General features: G+C 52.5%; 2 protein-coding genes across 9 annotated transcripts in view; one reads left to right on the top strand and one right to left on the bottom strand.

Annotated features, from left to right (window-relative positions):
• Positions 1–4,767: 4,767 nt before the first annotated feature.
• Positions 4,768–16,292, bottom strand: TAZ (tafazzin). Of its 7 annotated transcripts, XM_029930341.1 has the most exons (11): positions 15,854–16,292; positions 15,551–15,679; positions 14,545–14,590; positions 14,213–14,298; positions 6,879–6,959; positions 6,767–6,808; positions 6,504–6,566; positions 6,259–6,311; positions 5,761–5,838; positions 5,524–5,621; positions 4,768–5,335 (listed from the first exon to the last, which is right to left on the bottom strand). In XM_029930341.1, the coding sequence occupies exons 1-11, from the start codon at positions 15,960–15,962 to the stop codon at positions 5,320–5,322; spliced, it is 801 nt and encodes a 266-aa protein (XP_029786201.1). In that variant the 5' UTR covers positions 15,963–16,292; the 3' UTR covers positions 4,768–5,319. The 7 variants fall into 7 exon arrangements, 5 of the variants coding, with proteins under 5 accessions (XP_029786201.1, XP_029786202.1, XP_029786200.1 ...); XR_003905081.1 differs by having other exon boundaries at positions 5,524–5,838; XM_029930342.1 differs by having other exon boundaries at positions 4,768–5,621; positions 15,854–16,289.
• Positions 16,293–18,184: 1,892 nt separating this feature from the next.
• DNASE1L1 (deoxyribonuclease 1 like 1) overlaps positions 18,185–20,348 on the top strand; it is a 6,079-nt gene continuing 3,915 nt past the window's right edge. For both annotated transcript variants that reach the window (XM_029930163.1, XM_029930164.1), the window contains exon 1: positions 18,185–18,320. The gene's annotated coding sequence lies outside the window, so the exon portion shown is untranslated. The remainder of the gene's footprint in view (positions 18,321–20,348) is intronic.

The raw sequence follows: 20,348 nt of genomic DNA, 5'->3' as shown, positions 1-20,348 counted from the left end.
ATGGCCTGAGCTGAAGTTGGACCCTCAACCGACTGAGCCCCCCAGGCGCCCCTCTGTGATTTTTGTTAAACAGCTGATCTGGCTGTGGTAAGCAGAGCAGACTAGAGGGCACAGAGAGGATGGGAGCTTGGCCAGAGTAATGGAGGGGCAGAGAGAGAAGGCCAGACAGACCAGAGGCTGCTGTCTCAGCTTTGGTCCAGGACTGAGGTTTTTGCCAGGTGTCGTGAGGCCAGCATGGGGGCGGGGGTCCCGGGAGCACTGGAACTGAGAAGTTGGAGCCAGAGCCAGAGCTGGGGCAGCTAGGGAAAGGAGGGACCAGGACACGGCATGACCCTGGAACTCAGCTGCATTCCCTTGTTCGGTCACTCACGGAAGTCCCAGAGAGCCTGCGCGGGCTGGCGCCCAGAGGGGAGAGAAACAGGTGAAGTCCTCCAGGTCCAGGACAGACCCAGCAAGGGCCATGTTGTGGGAGAAAAGTTCTATAATGGTGCCGCAGGAGCAGAAGGTATCAAGGGAAAGGGATGAATGCCCTGGGGACCAGGAGAACACTGACTCAGAGTGACAAGAGGAGCCACTGGCCATGAGCAAACTGAAGAACACAAACAGCACCGTTTAAATAAATTTTGAAGGGGACTTTCTTGCATACGTGATTTGCAGGTCATCAGTCTCTTGCTGAAATGCTTTCATCCTTAAGGGAGAAGCTCGCTCATGGCTGCTTTGATTCTGAGTCTTGAGTCGTCAGGGGTTCTTGGAGTGGTGACCCTCAAGGCGTCCTAAAGCACCTGCTATGGGTCAGGCACTGAATCAGACTTGGACCCCCGCCCCCCAGTTCACAATCTAGAGGAGATGCAGGACATGGCATGGGCTGATGGATATTCTAAACGAGGAGGGATCGGGCTGGGAGGGGGGCACAGAGAGGGGCACCTGCTTGAGGCTGCTCTGACCAGGAGGTGACATGTAAGCAGAGTCATTCACACCAAATGTTGACAGCACCAATGAGCATAGTCTGTCCGTGGGCTTCATCTTTATGGTAAAAACTTTAATAATTCATTAAAACCCTTCCAGGCCCTTATCACCCCATGGCTTCTTAAATTGTTCTTTTTTAATGTTTATTTATTTTTGACAGAGAGAGAGACAGAGTGTGAGCAGGGGAGGGGCAGAGAGAGAGGGAGACAGAAAATCCCAAGCAGGCTCCGCACTGTCAGCACAGAGCGCACCGCAGGGCCCGTACTCAGAAGCTGTAAGATCATGACCTGAGCTGAAATCAAGCTTAAGTGACAGAGCCACCCAGGCGCCCCTTAAATTGTCTTATTAGAATATTGAACATGTACCAAGATATGTCTAATATCTATGTGCCACACAGATTACATCTGTCACAAGTATACGTGTAACAGGTGACGTGTGAAACATACAATAAAAGGAATCCTCATAAACCTGCCCCAGACTTCACAGGCCACTGCCAATGCTTGGCAGGAATCTGTGTCCCCCACATCCCATTTTCGTGCCTCCCCACAGAAGCCATTGCCAGCCTGAATTTGCTATTTGCCATTCTCTGCTTTTTCTTAGTAAGTTGACCATGGATGTATGTGCCCACGTGTCTAATGCTTAGTTGGCTTGTACTTGAGCTTGATAAAATGGCACCAACCTGCCTGCATTCCTCTCTAATCACCTCCCTCTCATTTCCACCAAAGTGACTACGGACCTGGACCTGACTCTTGTGGTCATCACTTTGGTCCTGATAATTTTACCAACTGCATTAAGCTGTTCCTGCCGTTGGGACAAAATACCGCAGACCAGCAGCTGACGCACAGTGGGGGGATTTATAGCTCACAGCTCTGGAGGTGGGGAGGCCGAGGTCGGGCTTCCGGCAGAGCAGGGTGACCGCTTCCGGGTTGCAGGCCTTGCACTGTGTCCTCACTTGGTGGAAAGGGCTGGGGAGCTCTCGGGGGCCATTTGGGAGCCAGTGATCCCAATCGTGAGGGCTCCACCCTCAAGGCCTAAGCACCTCCACGTGCCCCACCTCTTAATTCCATTAGGACATTAGGTTTCAACATAGGAACTTGGTGTAGGGGGACACAAACATTCAGACATGGCACCAGTTACGCATGCCTCTCTAAACACGATGGCCTTGTTTTGTCATGTGAGGACTTAGTGTGCGCGCAATCATTCACGAGTCTCTGCTCAAGAACGGGAGGTTAATGCAAGTCGCCGCATAGTACCGACACTGCTGCCAGTGATCGCGCCCTTCCCCTGTTGAGGGGCATTTCAGTGCTTTCTCGCCTTGGTTAGTATGGCCAGTGGTGCGGCCTACACTTATGTGTGTGTCTGATGGCGTACACACGTGTGCATTTTGGTGGGTACATGCCTAGGTGGAGAACGGCCGGATCATAGGGCATATGTACCGGGTTGAATACCGTCCCGCAAAATTCATGCCTGCTTGGAACCTCAGAATGGGACCTTTTTGGAAATGTAATTACTTAAGATGAGGTCATGCTGGATTAGAGAAGCCCTAAGCCAATGACTGGGGTCTTTTTAAGAGAAAAAGAGACACACAGACTCAGAAGGTCATGCGCGGGTGAAGGCAGAGATCGGGGTGACTTGTCTAGAAGCCAAGGGACACCAAGGACTACTGGCCACCACTGGAGGCTAGGAGACAGGAGGGAACAGATTTGCCCTCAGAGCCCTCGGAAGGAAACAACCCTGCCCACACCTTGACCTCGGACTTCTGGCCTCCAGCACTGGGAGAGAATACATCTCCGCTGTGTTAGGCCCCCTCAGCTTGTGGTACTTTGTCAGCGCGGCTGCAGGAGACTCACAGAGTGAACACATGCTCAGCGCTGGCGGTCGTGCTTTCTCTTTGAGATGCCTGCTTGTGTCCAGCTTCCCATATTTCTATTGGGTTTTTGATCTTTTTCTTATTGATGTATGAGGATTTAAGACTTCTTTATGTATTCTGTGTGGGAGCCCTGCATTGGTCATATGTATTACAAATCGCTTCAATTCTGTGGCTTCCCTTTTCACTCTTTTTTCTTTAATTTTTAAGTAGGCTCCAGGCCCAATGTGGGGCTCAAACTCATGACGCTCAAATAGAGAGTCACATGTTCCACCAACTGAGCCAGCCAGGTGCCCCCCACCCCTTTTCTCTATTAATGATGTTTTCAGATGAACCGAACTTCTTAGTTTTAAAAAGTCTAATTTACCATTTTTTCCTTTATGATTAATGTTTTTAATTTCCTGTTTAAGAAACCTTTCCCTGCCTCCAAGATTATGGAAATATTCTCCTACATTATCTTCTAGAAGTTGTCTTCTTTTTCACACTTTTATGGATAGTGTGAAAGTAGGGGTCAAGTTTCTTTTTTTCTATAAAAATGTCCAATTCTCCCAGTACTGTTTACTGAGACGAACATCCTTTTGCCTGCTGGCTTGAAAGACCGGTTTTCTGGTATGATGTGTGCATCTAGCTCTGGACCCGCTTCGGGGCGCTCCACGCCACGCCAGCGGTGAGCGTGTCTATCCAGCACCCCCCTGGGTCTCAAGTCCTATAGCTTCATGTGAAACTCGGACACCTGCTGCCGCTTTCCTTTCAAGAGGCTCCTCTTGTGCCATTGAGCTTCCATATAAAGTTTAGATTCAACTTGTCATATTGATTAGTTTATTTCTAAAATCTTGATTATTTAGGGGCACCTGGGTGGCTCAGTTGGTTAAGCATCTGACTTCAGCTCAGGTCATGATCTCATGGTTCGTGAGTTCAAGCCCCGTGTTGGGCTCTATGCTGACAGCTCAGAGCCTGGAGCCTGCTTCAGACTCTGTGTCTTCCTCTCTCTCCGCCTCTCTCAAAGAATAAACAAACACTAAAAAATGTTTATTTTGAGAGTGCCTGCAAGTGGGGGCAGGGCAGAGAGAGAATCCCAAGCAGGCTCTGTGCTGTCAGGACAGAGGGCCAGACGCAGGGCTCAATCCCACAATGGGGTCATGATCTGAACTGAAATTAAGAGAAGCTTAACCGACTGAGCCTCCCTGGTGCCCCAAAATCTCTTATTTTGAAATAATGACAGATTCACACACAATTACAGTCCCAATCATGTTTGAATCCTCTCTTGCTGCTGGCTCGCTCGGTTCCATCTTTTATTCCCTTCCACATTTGTTTGATTTTCCATAATGTGACCCTGTCAATTTCAGAAGTTCCTACAGGTCTCAACCTGTTCCTGTTTCTGCTGACGTTAAGCACAAGGCTTCAGTCCCTCGTGCTTGTGACCTTTGTGCAGTCTTTTTGGTTGAGTTTAATTTATTGATACCCAGAGACCTAAACTGAGCTCATTTTCCTCCAGAGAACTTGCTTCTGCCTGCACCAGGAGCACCTGCAGCCCAGTCTCTGCTCCTACCAGGGGTCTCCAGCTCGACTGAGGGGTCCCCTTTCACACCTCCCATCAAAGCACTTGTGGCTCGTGGAGGCTTGCTGGGCCCTTTGGACCTCCCCCTCCGTGGAAACAAGCCCGGGAGCACCCTGTTGCTATCTGCTTCTTCCTACCTTACTGCATTTGGCTTTTGAAGCAAGTCCATTAGCTTCGCTCTGCCGCCTCTGCAAAATGAGATTAAGCCCTACTTTTGCAAGGCTGTTACGGGGATCACAGGTAATGACTGAACTTGTATGCAACTGGTGCACACGGAGAGCCTGACGCCCATCTAGTGCCCTGGTCACTCTAAGGGTCCCGCCTTCCCATCCAGCAGGCTGCCCACCCATCCCCACCCTTATGAAGAGGCCAGACGTAAAACACCACAGATGCTTTACTGGTTGCAAAACATGAAAACCCAGGCCCCGGGGGTCTCTGGTGATGCCAGGGAGGTGGCAAAGACAGAGCAGTGGTTGGGCCCTGGAACATGGGCAGGTGGTAGGGACTCTGGCCCTCGCCACAGGCTCCAATCAGCTGGATTTCACTTCTGGCAATAGGTGCCTTTCTGCTCACGGCGAAAAACTGGGCCCTGCCTGAGGACCCCACGCCTGTGGGAAGTGTGGGCGGAACGGAGAGGTGGCCGACGGCCGTCCCTGAGGACGTAGTGAACAGCTTCCGGATCGGACCATTGGGTAGATGCCAAGCCAAGGGCCTCATGAAGCCCTGTGCAGAGTTCTGGCCTGGCCACCTGCCCCCCGTCAGACACCCTCCGTCCTGATCCCAGCCCCGGGAGAGGAAGGGGGCCCCTGCCGAAATTTCTTCCTCCTTTCATGGCCAAGTGGGAGAAGCAGGCAAAACCCTTCCTTCAACTGAAGCAGCTCAGAGCAGAGGGAATGCGCACCAACGAGGACAGGATCCCCGCTCGGGGTTATGCACAAATCTGTCTAGAAGAATGTATCTGACCTCAAAACCTCAGTCCGTCCCCCAGTTCAGGTCCGTGCAGGGCAGGAGCCCTGAGCCGGCCCTGGCGGCCAGTGGGCGGGGCCTGGGCGAGAGCGGCCTCTCTCCTCTCTCCCGGGGCCGGGCCGGGAACAGCCGCCCCCCAACAGGAAGGGGTCAGGGCGCTGTCTACCTCCCGGGCTGCAGGTGGTTGTGCAGCTGCTCCGCCTGGACCTTCAGGCGCTGGAATTCTTCCTGAATGAAGTCAGTCAGGGCTTTGCGCATCTCCACCTGAGGGGAAGGACTCAGGCTGGCCTGCGGCCCTTGGGGAGCTCTGCCCAGGAGCCCTGGGAGGCTGAGGGAGCCAGGAGAGGCTAAGACAGCTACAGGGCGGCACAGGGAGTGGGTTCAGGGCAGGATGACAACTCACGGCTGACTTGTTCTCTGCCCGGAGCCGTTCGAGTACAGGCAGGGCACTGAAGGGCTTGCCGATCAGCACAGTGATTTTCTGTAGGGAGACCGGCCACCAGTGGGTGACAGAAACCGGGAGAGTGCCCAGAGCCATGGCCCAACCACCGCAGAGAGCCAGGAGCCAAGTCCTGCCCCTAAGTCACTGTGTGCTCCCTCACAGACACTTTTCCTCTTTAAGACAAAGTGACCAGGCTCAGTGACATTCAAATCCTGCCATCCATGCTCTAGACATCCTGTCTTATCCAAACCCCAGGGCTCATCCCTCCCGGCCTGATTCCTCTTGCTCTCCTTCTACCGGCCTTGGTGCCAGGAAGTCCCTCTCCCTCTGTTCCACTCGGTCCCCCTGCTGCAGCTTCAAGCGCAGCTCCTCCTGAAGCTGGCTTCAGCAGTGCTGAGTGGGAGACACGACACACATGGTAGACAGATGGACACGTGAAGGTCAACGGCCCCTACGCACCTGTCCAAAGCGGGGGAAGTAAGGTGGGCTGTTAGGTAGCACGTCGTTCATTCCTGCAGCACAGCAGACAGAGGCCAGGAGGTGGGCGTGGGGCAAGCATGGTGACCTGGGAACAGATGGCGCCCCGGCCCCTACCCCCAAGGCCCCCTCCCTGCCAGCCAGTGGTAACCCCCAAAGCCTAGGGAAGCCCCGCGTCTCCTGCCCCCTGGCCCAGGCCACAGCCTTAGCCCAAGAGGGACGCTCACCCACATGCCACAGCGGCAGGATGACAGGGTTGAGATGACACTCGGCAATCAGGCGTCCGATTCCTGCCCCGGGGACAGGCGGGAACATCAACACAGGAGCAGAGCCGCCCCTGCCCCCTGCCCTCTTCCGGTTCAAACCAACTCCCCTGCTCCAGCTCCCCTGCCCTTGTCTCAGCCCCTGTCCCCTTCCCGCTACAACCGACACACCCATCTGTCCCGTTTGCCACAGTCTGACCCAGCCGCATGGGCTCAGCAGTGCGTACCCCACTTAAAGCGTAGGAACTCAGAGCTCATGTTCACTTTCCCTGTGGAGAGAGAGGACAGAGGTGAGGCTTGGGAGCTGGTGCAGTGCACAATCCCACCAACCACACTGACCTTCTGGGAAGATGTGCACCCAGTCCCCATGGTTGAGCTTCTCCAAAATGAAGTCCATTCCCTTCTGGTAGACACCATCCCCTGCCAAGAGAGGCACATGCCATCAGTCCCCTTTCTTCCCGGGCTCCCTCCTTCCCCTGGGAACCAAGCAACAGCTCAAGGACTTCCTCATCCTCCACTGCACCGTCCATGGTGCATGTCCTCCGACAGCTGTCTCTGGGGACTCAGCCCTGGCTGCACTGCGCCCTTGACACGCCTTGTTCAGACTGTTCTCTAGACCTCTAGGTACCTGCCGTGTGCAAGGCAGCATCGTTGTCTCAGCCTCCGACCAGAATCCTTAACTGGCAAGTCCTTCACCCCCCTGAGCCCCCACCTTCTACCTGCTGGCCCCGCCACAGCCTCGAGCACTGCGCCATGGACGCCCACAGACGGCGTCCTCCCGGGCCCCCTGGGTCAGCCCAGCACTCTCCTGCCCGCCCTCCCGCTCCAGCCCTCGCAGCCTTCTTTCTCCTTAGGATGCACCAGCCTGGGGGAGAGCCTCCCACCGAGCAAACCAACTCTATTCATGATCTCCAGCCTCACTTGGGCCCAGGATCCTGGACAGCAACCCTGTCCTGCGGTCTTGACTAGGCTTGTGCCGGCAGCCATTCCTTCCGGGCCTCCCTGCCCTGCCCGGGCCCCTGGCCACCGCCATCCCGCCCCTCGGCTGACCCCTTCACCCCTCACAGGGCTCCACTCCCTCTGAAGCTAGACTCTCAGTTACCGAGGCCTCTTGGAAAAGGGGGAACATCTGATGGAACACAGGGTCACTGAGTTGGGAAAGGCTGAGAAACGGGGAGCGGCATTGGTCTAAGGCTAACAACACTCACCTGGGGTCACCTGGAGACACCTGGGGACCGTGGCGCTGGACCCAGATGGCCTGGCAGTTAGCAACAACACAGACACACATACCTAATGCTATCTACTGACTTCCAACTGGGAGTCCCGTGGAGACAACTGTGACCACATGCGCTAAGAATCCCCTCAACCTTGTCCATACAGTGGACGGTGACAGACACACTTATCAAGTAGAGAGAGCCATGTCATATAGAGGAGGAGCCACACACTGGGCCTGTCTCAGGCCGGTGCACGAAGGAATGGCCTTTTAGAAGCCGAGTCTTTAGAAGATGCTGGTGAGGCTTCCAGGAGTCTCAACCCAACCCAGTCGGGACCTGGCCCAGCAGCTCAGTGACGGGCGGGAGGTGAGGGGCACCGTGAGTGCACTCGTCCCCGACTTGCAACAGCGCTAACTACTAGCAGGTGGCCTTCAGAGGTGTCACTTCCTTCTGAGCCACTGGTGCAACTGCATCCAGCTTGAAATCAAAATTTATACTAATGAAAATGCTCCCAAGGCTTTGGGACATAGCAAAGCAGTTCTAAGAAGGAAATGTATAGTGATACAGGCTGACCTGGAGAAACATGAAAAATCACAAATAAACAATCTAACCTTATACCTGAAAGAACTAGAAAAAGAAGAACAAAACCCAAAGGTAGTAGAAAGAAGAAAATAATAAAGACCAGAGTGGAAGGGCACCTGAGGGGCTCAGTGGGTTAAGCATCCAACTTCAGCTCAGGTCATGATCTCGTGGTTCATGAGTTCGAGCCCCAAGTTGGGCTCTGTGCTGACCCCTCAGAGCCTGGAGGCTCCTTCGGATTCTGTGTCTCCCTCTCTCTCTGTCCCTCTCCTGTTCCTGCTGTCTCTCTCTCTCTCTCAAAATAAAGAAACATGTAAAAAAACACAGAGAGAACCCAAATAAATAAAATCAGAAATGAAAGAGGAGAAATAACAGCAAATACCACAGATATACAAAGTATTCTAAGAGCGGCGCCTGGGTGGCTCAGTCAGTTAAGCATCCGACTGTTGATTTTGGCTCAGGTCATGGTCCCAGGGTTGTGGGATCAAGCCTCATGTCAGGCTCCATGCTGCTGGTGCAGAGCCTGTTTCAGATTCTCTATCTTTCTCTCTCTTCCCCTCCCCTGCTTGTGTGTGCTCCCTCTCTCTGTCTCAAAATAAATAAGTTAATTTGAAAAAATTAAAAAGTGAAAAAAAATTAAATATATTTAACGAAGGATTATAAGAGACTACTAAGAAAAATTATATGCCAACAAGTTGGACAACCTGGAAGAAACGGATACATGTCTAGAAACATACAGTCTTGCAAAACAGAATCAGAAACAAATAGAAAAGCTGAAGCAGCCGACTACTAGTAACTGATTATTTGAATGTGTAATCAAAAGACTCCCAACAAACGAAAGTCCAGGACCAGATGGATTCACAGGTGAATTCTGTCAAACATTTAAGCAAGAGTTAATACCTATTCTTCTCAAACTATTCCAAAAATAGAAGAGGAAGGAAAGCTTTCAAATACATTCTAGGAGGCCGCATGACCCTGATACCAAACCCAGACAAAGATATTACAAAAACAGAAAACTACAGGCCAATATCCCTGATGATCCTAATTGCAAAAATGCAACAATGCATTCAAAAGATCATTCACCACAGTAGAGTGGTATTTATTCCGGGGATGCAAAGATGGTTCAATTCCACAAACTGATCAGTGTAATACCCGACATTAACAAAATGAAGGATAACAATCATATGATCATCGCAATATATGCAGAAAAAGCATCTGACAAAATTCAACATCTGTTCTTAAAAAAAAAAAACCCTCTCAACAAAGTCAGTTTAGAGGGAACATACTTCAACATAATAAAGGCTTTATATATGAAAATCGCACAGCAAACATCATCCTCAATGGGGAAAAACTGAGGCCTTTCCCCTGAAGGCCAGGAACAAGATAAGGAAGTCACTCTCCCGCCACCTTTATTCAGCTGTACTGGAAGTCCTGGCCACAGCAGTCAGGCAGCAAAAAGAAATAAGAGGCACACATGTTGGTAAAGAAGAAATTAAGCTTGTCTCTATTTGCAGGTGACATGATACTCTACGTAGAAAACTCTAGACTCCACCAAAAACTATTAGAACTAATACATGAACTCAGTAAAGCTGCAGGATACAAAATTAACATATGGAATCTGTTACATTTCTATATGCTAATAACAAAGTAGCAGGAAGAGAAATTAACAGTTGCAACAAAAAGAACAAAATACCTAGGAATAAACTTAGCTAAGGAGGTAAAAGGCTTGCACTCTGAAAACTATAAAACACTGATGAAAGAAATTGACGACATGAACAAATTGGAAGATATTGCACACTCATGGACTGGAAGAATTAATATTGTTAAAATATCCATATGACCCAAAAGAGTCCACAGAGCCAATGCAATCTATATCAAAATACCAACAGCATTTTCCACAAAAGTAGAACAAACAATCCTAAAATCTGTATGAAACCACAAGAGACACAAGAGCCAAAGCAGTCTTGAAGCAGCACAATCCCAGACCTCAAGAGCGGTGCTGGCACAAGAACAGACACGCGGATCAATGGAACGGAAGAGAGAGCCCAGAAAGAAACCGATGCTTTACGATCAGTTGATCTGCAACAAATAAGGCAGGAATAAACAATGGGGAAAAGGCAATCTCTTCACCAGCCGGTACTGGGAAAACTGGACAGCTACATGCAAAAGAATCTGTGAAAGAGGACCACTTTCTATCACTACACACAAAAATAAACTCAAAATGGATTAAAGACCTGAATGTGAGACCTGAAACTATAAAACTCCTAGAAGAAAACGTAGGCAGTAAGCTCTTTGACACTGGCCTTAACATTTTTCTAGATACAGCTCCTCAGAGAAGGGACATAGAAGCAAAAATAACTATTGCAACCACAGCAGAAGAAAAGGCTGCTGCATAGCAATAGCACAGCATAGGAAGCCACCAACGAGAAGAGGAGGCAACCTACTGAATGGGGGAAGATGTCTGCAAAGGAATTTCCAATAAGGGGTTGGTTAATATCCAAACATCCAAACTATGTAAAGAACGTATACAACTCAACACCAAAAATCTCAAATAATCCAATTTAAAAAGCTAGACACTTCTCCAGAGAAGACACCCAGATGGCCAACAGACACATGAAAAGATGCTCAGCAGCACTCATCATCAGGGAAGTAGAATCAAAGCCACACTGAGGTACCACCTCACAGGTGTCAGAGTGGCTAGTAGCAAAAAGAAAAGCAGTAACAAGTGCTGGTGAGGAGGCGAAAAAGGAGCCTCATGCACTGGTGCTGGGAACAAAAATCGGTACAGCCACCGTGGAAAACACTATGGAGCTTCCTCAAAAAAAGATAAAAAGAAGGGCACCTGGGGGCTCAGTCTGTTAAGCATCTGACTCATGAGCAGGTCATGATCTCATGGTTCTTGAATTTGAGCCGTACATTGGACTCTGTGCTATAGTGCAGAGCCTGCTTGGGATTCTCTCTCTCTGTCTCTGTCTCTCTGTCTCTCACTGCCCCCCGCCCCGCTCACTAGTTTTCTCTCTCTCTCAAAAAATATTAAAAAATAAAAATACCATATGATCCAGTAATTCCACTACTATTTACCCAAAGAAAACAAAAACACTAATTTGAAAAGACATATGTACCCCTGTGTTACTGCAGCTTCACAATAGCCAAGACAGGGAAACAATCCTGTGTCCATCGAGAGATGAATAAAGATGTGGTGTATACACAGACAGACACAGACAGACACAATGTAACATTACTCAGCTGCAAAGAAGAATGAGATCTCGCCATCCGCCACAACATGGACGGACCCAGAGGGTTTTATGCTAAGTGAAATAATTCAGAAAAAAATAAGTACCATATGATTTCACTTACGTGAAATATCAAAATCAAAACAAATGGATAAACAAATAAGAAGCAGAAACAGACTCATAAATACAGAGAAACTGAGGCTGCCAGAGGGCCAGGGGTAGAGGGAAAGACAAAATCGATGAAGGAGAATGAGACATACAGGCTCTCAGGTACGGGATGAATAGAAGTCACGTGAATGGAAGGTCCAGCACAGGGGATATGGTCAACGGCGTTGTGACAGTGTTGTGTAGTCACAGATGATCCAAATCTACACTTGTGGTGATGAGAGCGTCACACAAAGAGTTCTGACCACTATGTTGCACTCATGAAACTGATGTAACATGTGCCAACTCTAGTTCAATAAAAAAAAAAGAAAAAAGAAAAACTCATACACTTCGATACTTCGTGTCATATCATAAGGCCTATGCTGGGGGTGGGGATGGAATATTTTAGAATACAAAAGCCAAGTACGCCAGATGCTTTCTTTGCTTTACCACGTTAGCTCTCGGCTACACATCAAATGTGCCTGACAAATCGCCTGTGCCTGCCCACTTTCTCTCCCTGGAAGTGCTTAGCTTTGAGATTTTGGTTTTGGATTTTAATAGTGCAATAATACTTCGATGCAGACCAAAAGAACAAGACACGTAGTGCACATGGAGGGTGCCCAGCGGGCTCAGTCAGAAGAGGACATGACTCTTGATCTTGGGGTCATGAGTTCGAGCTTCATGTTTAGAGATTCCTCAAAAAAGGATAAACTTGAAAAACAACAAGTAGGAGTGCCTGGGTGGCTGAGTCAATTTAGTGTCCAACTTGGGCCCGGCTCACAGTCTGATGGTCTGTGAGAACTGCATCGGGCGCCCGCTTCAGGTCCCCCACCCCCAACCCTTTCCCCTCTCTCTGCCCCTCCCCAGCTTGTGTGCGCTTTCTCTCAAAAATAAACAAACGTTAAGAATAACAAATAAATACATAATATTTTTTCAAAAGGTGGACGTGAAAGTCCTCTGTGTGAGGCTGCAGAAGAGAGGAGCCGAGACTCAGGGACCGGGGGACCCGCGTAGAGCCCCCAGGCCTCAGAGATGACTTTATTGCGTTTGACCACGTTTCACTTTGACTGCTAGAAACAAGAAACTGCCGCCTTGGTGGCGCGTCTCTCCCGCTGCGCTCCGAGGCGCCGTCCTGCTCGCCGTCTGCCCTCCCTCTCTGCAACCTCTCCTCTACTTTTGCCACTTGGTTAGTGGTCGAGTCCCCAACATAATCCCAAATGATCTTTTGAGTTCCAGAACGGGCCCTCCCCCTACCTCGGCAGCTCCCTCCCCACCCGAGATGCATTCCCTTCAGCAGCTCCTGCTGGAGAACAAGAAGCCAGAAGCCCCGTGAGAGGGTCCCCAAGGAAACGGCCCCAAAGGAAACAGCCAGAGCAGCAGGGCACGGAGCACCCGGAGCACCCGGGCACCGCTCGTTCTCGTCAGAAGGACATCACATGGACACTGGTGCCAGAGGTACTCACGGCCCAGCATGGAACACGCCGCAGGCACGTGACCTGTCAGGATGCCAGCTGTGTCGTTGGTGCTCGCTGGCATCAGACGAGCCGCGAAATAAGAGAGGCTGGAGCCGGGAGGCCGAGGCTTTGGCTCCTGGAGAGTCGCAGCCACCTGCTTCACAATCCTCTGTCACCGCACCTTTGGGACCGGTGTCTCTCTCACCCTCCTCCCAGTGGCTCAGTGTCAGCAGATATCACCTAATGTCATCTTTGAGCCGTCTTCTCCCCCTCACCACCACCATAGCCAATCTATCAACCAGTCCCCTCAACTTTGCCTCCCGAGCGCTGCCCTCCTCCAGCTGTCGGCAGTGGCCCCCAGAGGCCCGGCTCCCATGCCCTGGTGCCAGGACCACTGAGACAGTCCCTCGTCGGGCCCCCTGCCTCTACTGGGCTCTCTCCCGGCCACCAGCCAGGCGGCAGCCAGGCCACTCTCTTGGAAGAACAGATGAGAGCACATCACTACCCCGATGAGACAACAGTCCAACATTCTTAACATGATTGTTCTGGAACCTCCACATTTGTCACACCATCACCTCGCGAGCCTGATTGTTCTCCCAAACCCTGCAGCATCCAGAACATGCGACTGCCATCAGACACGGAGGACGCCACACCACAGTGCCACCATGGGGTCCCTTAGCAACACCCTTGAGGGAAGAGGCTGTGGACAACGCCTCGTGTACTTCTGATGCCAGAGTCCCGGCTTCACACGACCCTTAGGCATTCCCAATCGGATGAGTGCTCTCCGGGAAGCCATCCCTCCTCCAGTAGCCACTGCCACACCCGCAGTGACCACGCGATGCAACCGGGACTTGCAGCAGCGGAGCAGCGGCTCCGGGCTCCCTTTGTTCCCAGGCGGCATGTCCCGCCTGGGTCCCTGCCCGCCCAGGGCTGCTAGGCCAGAAGCAGCAGCCACAGCCCCTGTTCCCAAGAAGCCAGAAAAGGCCCCCCAAAGCGCCTCCCTGCACCCGCTAGCACGCGCAGGGCTACTCCCCAGGGGCCCGGCTCACCTCGGCAAACGGGCACACACTTGCCCAGGCTGAAGAAGCGGGAGTGTAGCTCTCTGGTGAAGCAGATGTCTGCGGCCGCGGGAGTCCTGGAGAAAGGACAGATGCGGTCATCCCCGGCCCCCCTGCACCCTAACACCCTGCCGGCCCCCCAGCATGATGCCTGCCATCAGTGGCAATGTGGAAACGCGGCCCAGGAGGGCCTGTGGAACCCCACCCCGTGCCCTGCCTGTACTGCTGGATGCCGCCTCCTGGGCAGAGCAGGAGGAGGGCAAATCTGGGCAGAGACGGGTGAGGCCTGCCAGGCCCACTGCGAGGGGCCCATTCCTCCTCACCAACGCATCAACTTCAGGTTCCAGATGTGGCGGAGTTTCAGGATCCCTAGAGAAGGAAAGGCTTCATGACCCAACCTGCCTTGTCCACAGGGAACATCTTTTTGGTCTCCCAGTTCCAGAAGACGGGGCACAAGGGCAGCAGCACTACCCGTTACCTATGGTCCAAAGCGGCACGTTACAGACCCTTGGGCTGGCCCCCCAAGTTGCCCCTGGCTCCTCCTTCCATCCTGCCCCGACCCACAGCCTAAGAGTCGGCACATCTGGCCTGCCCGACACCCTGACATATTCCGGCACTGCGTATTCTCGGACACCTCTCCCTCCACGGCCACTGCCACCACCTGAGTGCAGGCTACTGACTTGCTCTAAAGGCTCCTGCTTGGCCCCAGGGATCTGCCTGTGGCACTCTTCGGGCCCTTCTCTGCCTGACGGCCAGGGAGAGCTCTGAAAGGCTGCAATTTGTGCAACCATCTTCTCGTAATAGTCTAACCCGCAGTCATCCATGCAAGACCTGGGCACCTCCCTGAGCCAGCCATTTGGGTTACTGGAGACCATGAAGTCTGCAGAGCAGGTGGTCACCTTCCGGGTGGGGAGGTGGGCTCCCAGGCGAGGGGAGCTGAAGGGTACAAACTCAGCCTGGAGCAAACCTGGAACCAGGACCCAGGTCCTCCAGCCCAGACTTCCCTTGCCAGGACCGCCAGTATGAGCCTCGATGGTTTAGAGAGGGCAGAGGGGGCCACAGGCCTGGTGCATCAAAGTAAAGCGGCCACCACACGTGACCCTGCAGAGACTTCCCCACCACGTCGTCCTCTTTCCCTCCAAATCCTGTTCTGACAGGATACTGAAGGGGCCACAAATCGTATTTTGACTCCTGGAGCAGGACACCCCAGCAACAGGAGTGCCAGGGCTACGGAAAGAGCCCGGGGGCAGGACGTTTGCTCTGGTTTTGTTTGACCCCTCCCGGGTTCTCTCCATGCCTCCCTGTGCCCAGAACACCGGCGCCAGGTACCCCAGAGATGAGGGTCGTCCATGCAGGACTGGTGGTTGGAAACAGTGATGAGGGGCGTGGCCGGGCCTCGGTTCTCGATGAGCTCATACAGCACCTCCTTGTTGTGGACGGTGAGGTGGTTCATGTACTCTGGGAAGAGAGACGGACTGTGGGGAGGGGTCTTGGCCTCACAGTCCCCGGGGCCCAGGGCTCTCCCCCCTCACCGGCCAAACTAACCCTTCCCGCGCCCGCAACCCCGAACCCCAACTCTGGCTGGGCGTGGACAGCCGTGGCCGACCCTGCCTCGGCTTCAGGCCCACTCACTGGTCCAGAAGCAGCTGTAGGTGCCCACCAGGCCCATGACGACGCTGCTGGCCAGGGTCCAGGTGAACGGCGGCACCGTGGGGAACGGCCATTTCACATGCAGGGGCATCTCCCCCGCCCAGACCGAGCTGCCCCGCTCCGCCCCCGGCGGCCTGGCGCTTCCCCTGCCACGAGGCGGCCCGTGGGGCCGCTCCGCGTCTGTGTCCTCGGCCGCCGGAGAACTGGGTCCCTGACAGGGCGCCGCGCGACCGGGCACTCGACCAAGGTCACCTCGCAGGGCAGGCCGGAGCCGGACCGGCCCCGACCTCCCGCCACAGACCAGCTGCCACCGGGGTCAGGAGCCAAGGGTCCCGGGGAGAAGCAAGAAGGGCCGGCGGAGGCACCCAGGCGCCCCGCGCCCCGGCCGGAAAGCGAGCCAGCGAAGGCGCCCGGTTCCTGGCTGCCTGTCGCAAAACGTCTCAGGCCGCTTGACGGCAGCATGGGCGGGCCCGCGAGCCGCGTGGCCCCGCCCCGCTCCAGTGCGGGCTGGAGTCCAGGCCGCTGGTTCCTCTCCCCTTAATTCGTCCCGGGAAAAGTAATCTGGGCTACGCAGCACAATTGGCCGACACCAGTAAAGGTCGGAGCTGACGGGGCACGCACTTTGCCTTTTTTCCCCTTTATTTTTATGGAGGCAAAATTTACATAACGGAATTAACCGTCTTATAGTATTTTGTCGTGATTTCTATTATATGCCATATTTTCTATATACAACATATATACGATGTTATACATGTTACATTATATAATTTTACAGAATTAAAATATTACATATTTGTACCGTATGTGTAGCTATTATATATAATGGATGTCTAGCAACATAGGACATGTAATAAAAGAAATTCTATGTATAATATATGTGATATAGTATTTTATGTCAATACATTCCCAGTGCTGCCAACCACTACCTCTAACTAATTACAGAACATATTTATCTCCCTGGAAGAAAGCCCTGTATCTGTTAAGTAGTCTTTTTGTCTTATTTTTATTGCTTTAAAAAGGATTTTTTTAACGTTTATTTTTGAGAGACAGAGTGCAAGCAGAACAGAGTCAGAGAGAGAGGGAGAGACACAGAATCCGAAGAAGACTCCAGGCTCTGAGCTGTCAGCACAGAGCCCACCTTGGGGCTTGAAGTCATGAACCAGGAGATCATGACGTGAGCCAATGTTGGATGCTTAACTGACTGAGCCACTCACGTACCCCTTTTTTATTCAAGTATGCTCTATGCCCACCATGAGTCTTGAACTCACCACCCTGAGATAAGGAGTCCCGTGCTGCACTTACTGAGTCAACCACGCACCCCTATTTTTTAATTTTGAAGCGCAGGTTTTTATTGATCTTTAAAAATGTTTCTGGGGCATCTGTGTGGCTCAATTGCTGAAGCATGGGATTCTTGATACCGGCTCAAGTCCTGATCTCACAGTTGCTGGGATGGAGCCTCAGGTGGGGCCCTGGGGCTCTGCCAGAGGCTCTGCACTGACGGCGAGGAGTCTGCTTGGGATTTTCTCCCTCTCTCTCTCTGCCCCTCTCAAGAGTGCTCTCTCTCTCTCTCTGAAAATAAATAAACTTTAAAAAATAAGCTAATTAATAAAACAATGTATCCAGTCTTTTCATCACCACCACAATCCTAACGTGCTCGTGCACATGGGTCCTGCCAACGTCTGGACCACACTGCAGTCATCAGCCCTAGGACCCACCACCAGTCCACAGACTCTAATGAGTCCCCTGGTCTTCCCAACAGTGACAGTGCAGGACCCCACAGGACACCGAGCTGCCAGCTTTGTTCTCCCCTTCTCCTTGGGACCGTTCTTCTGTCCACCCTTGACTACAACGGTGCCCAGTTCCTGCGCTGACTGTCTCTCACTTAGGTCTCCAGAGCACTTAGGAATATGCACCCACCCTGACAACCAGTGTGAGGATGTGGAGAGAAAGCTCTTGTGCTCAGGGTGCCCACGCTTGCTGCCAGGCTCCCCTACATCGGGCACAGCTCTCCTGTGTTCCCCAGTAGAGGATGCTGGAGGCAGCCCGTGTCTGGGGCTGAGCACTCGGCCCAGGAGAGCACAGCCCGGGTTCGCATTCTCCAGCCAGCTTCTCCTTGTCCTGCAGCCTTGGCACAGGAAACCATTCATTATGGGAATGCTGAGGCTCCATCACCGTCTGTGACTCACGGGTCTGTCATCCACCCACAGCTCCAGGCCTTCACCAGCACCTGCCAGGGAAGGCGGAGTTGGGGGGGGTGCCTGGCCCAGCCCCAGTAGCGCCGCCCCGGCTCCAGGAAGGGCGGGGCAACCGGCCTGGGCCTGACCGACGGGTGGGCCGGGAAGGCTGCCTCTTCCTCTTTTCTCCTTTCTCCTCTCGGGTTCCTGCCCGGAGAGCGATCTGCTGATTGCTTGTGGCCGAGGCACGCGTGGATCCGAGCTAGTCTGAGAAGGTATCGGCGCCCTCTGAGCAGAGGGAGGGAGGAAGTGGCCCCCGGAGTGGGGAGAGGGGTGAGAGGGGAAGGGAACCCCCGGGGCCGGGGCCAAGGCTTGGTGTTGGGAGCCTGGGTTGGGCTTTGGGCCGAGGCCAGGAACAGTCACTCTCTGGTTCTTCTTGCCCTCGGCCCTTGTGGGGGCCCTTGGCCCCAGAGCCTCCAGGCTGCCCCTGAACAGCCCAGGGCTGCTCAAATGTCCACATACATCCCAGAATAGTAGCCAGGGCAGAGACCCAAGCCAGCATGAGTGACAGAGCAAGTGGCCAGGGAGAGAAGGGAGAGAGAGAGACACTCAGCCCAGCCAGGAGTATGAAGGAGATTCACAGAGACTGCATGACAAAGAGGGGAGGACAGACAAGAGGCGGCCAGAAAGACAGACAGGCAGAGCCTGGTTGAGGCAGAAAGTGAGCACAAGGTGGAAGGTGACAAAGCGTTCATAGCTAGGATGCAGTGAGAAGTTACTCAAATAAGAGGCTAGAAAGCTATGAGCAGAAGGGAGGAGGGGAAAGGACAAAAGCAGAGAAGGAATGTGGTTTGTTTTCCAGAACCAGCAGTTCCAAGCCAAGGAGATGCCCAGCTAGCTAGGTGTTTCACCCCATGGTCCCTTGCTGGCTGTGTCTCGCCTCAGAGCTCCTTATATGAGCTGGATCAGAGCTGAGCACAGAAGCCCCCACCCGACTTGTCATAAAGTAACTCCGTTTAATTAATTATAATAAATACAGGGGCTCCTGGGGGGCTCAGTTGGTTGAGCATCTGACTTCGGCTTAGGTGATGATCTCACCGTTCGTGAGTTCGAGCCCCACATGGGTCTCTGAGTGGACAGCTCCGAGCCTGCAGCCTGCTTCAGATTCTGTGTCTCCCTCTTTCTCTGCCCCTTCCTTGCTCAGGCTCTGTCTCTCAAAAATATACATTAAAATTTTTAAAAATATTTTTATAATATAAAATTTATACTTGTATAATATAAATGCTTCTCTTGGCAGAGTTTTACACCATTTTCCCAACTGATGTGTGCACTAGCATGTTGACATGCTAGGCACGCACAGCTGAACCAAAAGCCCCTCTGCCAGCTCCCTGCCCCCACCCCTAACACACTGGCTCAGCGCCTCCTGAATGAGACCCCCGGGGAGACGGCGCTGTGAGAGCTGTCTCCCTGTCTCCTTCCTTGTAAGAAGAAGCAAACAGTTCTTTGCTTTCAACGCTTCCTTGGGTTCTGTTCATGTCCACGTACCCCAAATGGCGAACCCCTTGAATTTTGTTACAAAGGTGACAGAGAAAAGAAAGCAGACAGAACTGGAGGGACCTAATGTTGCTTACATGAAAATGTCACAGGGAGCAGAGCAAGGGGCTGAGCCCAAGTGACAGGACGAACTTAGCTGCATCTGAAACAGATGAACCAAGAGACGCTGCGAAAGAGGGGCTTCAGCCGCAAGACGAACAAGCGCTGTCCGCTGCGGCAGGGGTGCGGGAAAGGGGCCCCTCCCACACTGCAGGGACTGATTTGGCTCAGCTGAGATCATTTTAAATGTATACACCGTCGAACCCGGCAATTCTGATATCCTCTCACAGGTGGAGGGGGAGATCTGTGTGAAGGCGTGACACCATTGCTAATGGTGGTGAAAAGCTGGAATAGGCTGTGAGGTTGAACTCTTGTGTCCTGCCGGTGGGAATGTAAAAAAAGGGTTTCGCCATCATGGAAAATAGTATGGCAGCAACTCAGAAAGTTAAACCTAGCATTGCTGTATGATCCACCAATCCAATTTCTGGGTATATACTCCAAAGCATCGAAAGCAGGAACTTGAGGGGCGCCTGGGTGGCTCAGTCGGTTAACCATCTAACTCCTTTTTTTAATAGTTTATTGTCAAATTGGTTTCCATATAACATCCAGTGCTCTTCCCCACAAGTGCCCTCCTCCATCACCACCACCTCCCTTCCCCCCTCCCCCTTCCCCTTCAACCCTCAGTTCGTTTTCAGTATTCAATAGTCTCT

This window comes from Suricata suricatta, chromosome X (assembly GCF_006229205.1).
Source record: "Suricata suricatta isolate VVHF042 chromosome X, meerkat_22Aug2017_6uvM2_HiC, whole genome shotgun sequence".
NCBI lineage: Eukaryota > Metazoa > Chordata > Mammalia > Carnivora > Herpestidae > Suricata > Suricata suricatta.
This window is presented reverse-complemented; position numbering and strand designations above follow the sequence as displayed.